Source organism: Nanorana parkeri, unplaced genomic scaffold (genome assembly GCF_000935625.1).
Source record: "Nanorana parkeri isolate BGI_ZX_2015 unplaced genomic scaffold, ASM93562v1 scaffold1152, whole genome shotgun sequence".
NCBI lineage: Eukaryota > Metazoa > Chordata > Amphibia > Anura > Dicroglossidae > Nanorana > Nanorana parkeri.
This window is the reverse complement of record NW_017307420.1, coordinates 298,993-303,298: the sequence shown is the minus strand read 5'-3', so window position 1 is coordinate 303,298 and position 4,306 is coordinate 298,993. Positions and strand designations below refer to the sequence as shown.

Genomic DNA, 4,306 nt, shown 5'->3' with positions numbered 1-4,306 from the left:
TATTGTTTCAAAAAACTACCTGCAATGCAAGGCACATATAAGTGCATTTTATATTAACACCACCCAAATATCACCATCCCCAGCAGTAATATACCTTTCAACACACTACACCTCTAACACTTGTATGTAGTATAGACTTTCAGCTCTGTATCTTGTGCAATCACAAGAATGTAGACAGAAAACTGCCACAGGGATTGATGACTTTCCATCGTGCCTGACATGGAGGAGGACAAGGGGAAGAGGTATATTTGTAAGGTGTTAATATAAGGTGTGCTTATCCTTTTCTAGCTTTCTGCTATACAGTTAAAACAGAACTCATCAGAATCGCTGACTTTCAACTACTGATTGCTTGTTAATGATCACATGATCACATAGATTTAAAAATCTTCTCTGCAACACTGCAGTCTTGCCACATGCAACAGATGTATTTTAAATAATGTAATAACCAGGTGTATAGTGCTGTTACCCTGAAACCATAATGAGTATTGTTCACCTCCTAGTGGTAGTCCAGACTTATAGCAGCACAAGCTGCAAGCATTCTCTGTAATTCTGGAAGTGTAGTTAGCTGATTGCATATAAACTCAGTTTGGGACCCATCTAAATTTATATCCCCCACCATTGGTCCTGATGGTAAAGGCATTTCCCTGGGCGAAGGCAAGGGTCCGGATAGTAGAGTGGTCTTTGATGGAGGTCCTGAAGGAGACATCTCCTTCCAAGTCAGTGTCGCACAAGTTCAGTGAGCTGTGACCTGTAGATGTCTTTAGACCATTAAAGGCTCCGCACATTTTTATCCCAGAAGTAGCCTCATCCAGGCAGTCCATGGGGTCATCAGACTGCAGCTTGGGTCGCTTGGCTTCAATGTAGTCACATCCCATGAGGGCAGCGTTGCATTTCTTAGAGATCTCCCGCAATATTTCATCTACCTGATTGCATTCCTGATCGTTGTTCTGCTGGAAAAACTCCTCCAGATTTCTTTTAACTGGTGGTCTTGTCAGGACGCCATCAGAGGAGAGCTTGGAAGCGGCTCTAGAACGGTGACTCATTAGCTGCTGGAAGGCACACAACATAATTGACTTTATTACAAGAAATATTGTACTAAGATTAGCCCAACTTCGGCCAAAACTTTTTATCCTAGAGTAAAGAGGAGTTTTTACTGTTGCCTGTTACCCCATTGGAGATGTCTCCTCACTTTTTATCCCTGTGACATCAGGACAAGAAAGGAGGGGAATGGTGTTGCCCAATACATAGGGTTACAACCTTATGACTAAAATACAGATCTTATAATATTTTCCAAATAATAACATTGGTAACAAGTCACGTTTTACCAGCCAAGTGGCAACCCTACTAGGAAAGGTGGACTTTCTTGTTCTCTGATCCCAGTCAATGAAACAGGAAGTGATGGAAAGGCTCACTAAGGCTTCATTCATAAGAGAAGCAAGGTGGTTGTAAAAACAGGCAGTTGATCTGTGTTTTTTCCATCCCCTAATCAGCTGCCTAAAAGCTGGAATAGCAGCTGTGCAGGCTTGTACACATGCTGCAGCAAATTTTAAGCATTTCGGTAGGAGGTGCAGCTTGCCAAACGCAACAGTTGCAATCAATGGGGTCGCACCTCAACTGCATGCCAACCACTTGGCATATGGTTGTGTCATATTATTTCAGTGCAATATTCCCAATGGAATAAGTAAAAATACAGGCATGTAGGAGGAAGCAGTATTGTTTCCTAAATGTCTGAATGTTGTAACCCTTCCCTGCTCCCTCATCTAATACAAACAAAAAAAGTTTACATGTACTGACTTTTTACATTCAAAAGATAAAATCTAAATTAGAAAACAAAAAATGGAAAATCTATAGTAAAAGATGACCAGGTCTTTACTGCAAAGTAATTGCCTAAAGGAAACTCAGCACAGAAAAAAAAGAAGCTCTCTGCCACCCTCTGCCGGCAGAGCCGGAAATTGCAGCTCTGTTTTGATCTGCAGCTTACAAGTCATTGTCCTCTACTTACATCAATTACAGATGCCAAGTGTTTCGCCTGATCTGCTAGTTCTTTCAGCTGAACGTTTTTAACTTTGAGAGTATCGATCTCCTCCTGTTTCTCATTCAGTGTCACATGTAGCTAGAAAGGGAAAATACAATTAGTGAATTATGTTATCTGATTGCATCGGATATGATCAACAGATCTGATATGGATGGGGCATACCTGATTGTTCTGCACCAAGGCGTCCCCTAGTGCTTTATGGTTGTGGTCCGCCATATCCCTCCAGTACTGCTCTGTGATGGGAAAGGGCTGCACGTTGATGGGCATGAGCTGGCATGGCTGCGAGTGAATAGAGGGTGCCAGGCACTGATCAAACACGGACACCTCGCAGGGTGACAGGTTGAAGTCGGCTGTGCCCAGTCCAGGCTGCATATGGGAGGACTGATCTGCAAAGAAATGTCCACATTTAGTCATAATGCAGGGATAGAGAGATAGAGAGATAGGCGGACAGGAGGGAGAGAGATAGAGAAAGCGAGAGATGCAGATAGGCAGTCGGGCGATATAGAGATAGATAGATAGATAGATAGATAGATAGATAGATAGATAGAGAGAGAGAGAGAGAGAGAGAGAGAGAGGAAAGAGAGAGAGGAGAGAGAGAGAAGTCGATAGATAGATAGATAGATAGATAGATAGATAGATAGATAGATAGATAGATAGATAGATTCCAGAGAGAGATAGCTATAGAACGAGTGCAGTATAAAAAATGAGGATGCACTTTAAGGGAGCTATGAAGCATTCATATCAATTTCCAGATGTTAAGGTATCACTATGAATAATATAGGTCGGTGTCACAGATGGAATGATATGATATGAGGGTGAAGAATAATGATAGGTTACCAGTTATTTTATATATTTTACTATCTGTAACAAGTACATTTCTATTATAAAACTATCTCTGATCCCGATTGGTTTGCCCATGAAGAAAATCTTATCATCCGGTTTGCTATCAGTTGATACAGTGAAAGTTATCCATGTACATTGCAGTTAAGCTCGCACTGGTCGCACGGAGGTAGCGCTGCCTCTCGTGGTTCCGCAGTACTTCTAGAGCCTGCACTACATACAGATCAGCCGGACTCACCTGCAATGAAGTTGTCCACAGCATCTCTGAACTCCTGCAGGTCAAAGTCGGGTGTCTCTGGCAAGCAGTGGCCCTGTAACAGACAAGAACAGGTGTAAATACAGGCGGTGCAGGTAGGATACCTCTATATCTGCACCCACAGGCGGCCTCATACCTGCTGCTCATAGCCATAGGCTGGGTAGGAGAAGTGGCATGCTTGCACTGCCATGGCCAGCTGCAGAGAGAGGGTGGATGATGGTGGGCAGGATGCGATGGTTCAGGTGCAGGTCCCAGCAGCAGGTGTATAGGAGGAAGAACCTGTTAGGTATCCTTAACGTTTATTAAACCTGTCAGCCTGTGCTGCCCCTATACATCTTATGCCTGCAGCTGATTGGAGGGCATTGGGCCAATCACTGGCCTTACAAAGCCACATTCCTTCAAGAGTTCAGTGACAGATTAACCCAGACTGCATACTGCAGTGTACAGAGCCTCACCTCGGGGCAAACATGGTGTCTGGGGGGGTATAACATCTACACAATGTGAGATTAGGGAGCCTCCCTTCCATTGTACTCATACGTGGTCACCAAGAGCCTGTTCAGAGCAGCCATTGTCCCAGCTGGATTACCTGTGTACACATGACACCTCTACCCAGCCATTTCACCCATTACAAATACATCGTTGCAATGTGACAATACACCGACAATACACAAGTATATTGTATATGTTTTCTTTGGAGCAGCCATATGCAGCCTGCATCTCCAAATGATGAGGAACTACAAGTGCCAGCATACCTTTCTAGCAACTTAAAGGAATTAAGGAGACACAGGTGCTATGAGCACCCTTACAGTTCCCTTATTTGCATTATAAATGATTTATTACAATCACAAACCTGAATGCACTATGGGTTTGATTTACTAAATGAGTAGCGGTTGCTCACTTTGCATAAGCAGAGACTGTTCATTCAGCAAAGTGAATGTTAGTGAATGAGGTGAAGCTGTGATGACCTTAATAAATACCCAATCATGGTGGAGAAAATTGAACAAAAATGTTCAGCTTGCGATTGGGTATTCAACTATCATCAAAACGCTTCAGTTTATTCACTAACATTCACTTTGCTAGCTGAACAGCCTCCTCTCATAGGAAATCAGCTCCATTTATCAAAGAGCTACCCAGTAATGACATTGCAGATTTGGACTGATGGTGGAAACTTTTGA

The 4,306-nt window shown here is 43.0% G+C and overlaps 1 protein-coding gene across 1 annotated transcript in view; it reads right to left on the bottom strand.

Moving 5' to 3' along the window:
* Window positions 1-513: 513 nt before the first annotated feature.
* The window catches only part of MCIDAS (multiciliate differentiation and DNA synthesis associated cell cycle protein), a 9,270-nt gene continuing 5,477 nt past the window's right edge, over window positions 514-4,306 (bottom strand). The window contains exons 4-7 of the mRNA XM_018568189.1: window positions 3,114-3,186; window positions 2,198-2,421; window positions 2,003-2,113; window positions 514-1,049 (exon numbers count right to left, since the gene is read on the bottom strand). Of these exons, the coding sequence (XP_018423691.1) occupies window positions 582-1,049; window positions 2,003-2,113; window positions 2,198-2,421; window positions 3,114-3,186 (876 nt within the window). The 3' untranslated portion in view covers window positions 514-581. The remainder of the gene's footprint in view (window positions 1,050-2,002; window positions 2,114-2,197; window positions 2,422-3,113; window positions 3,187-4,306) is intronic.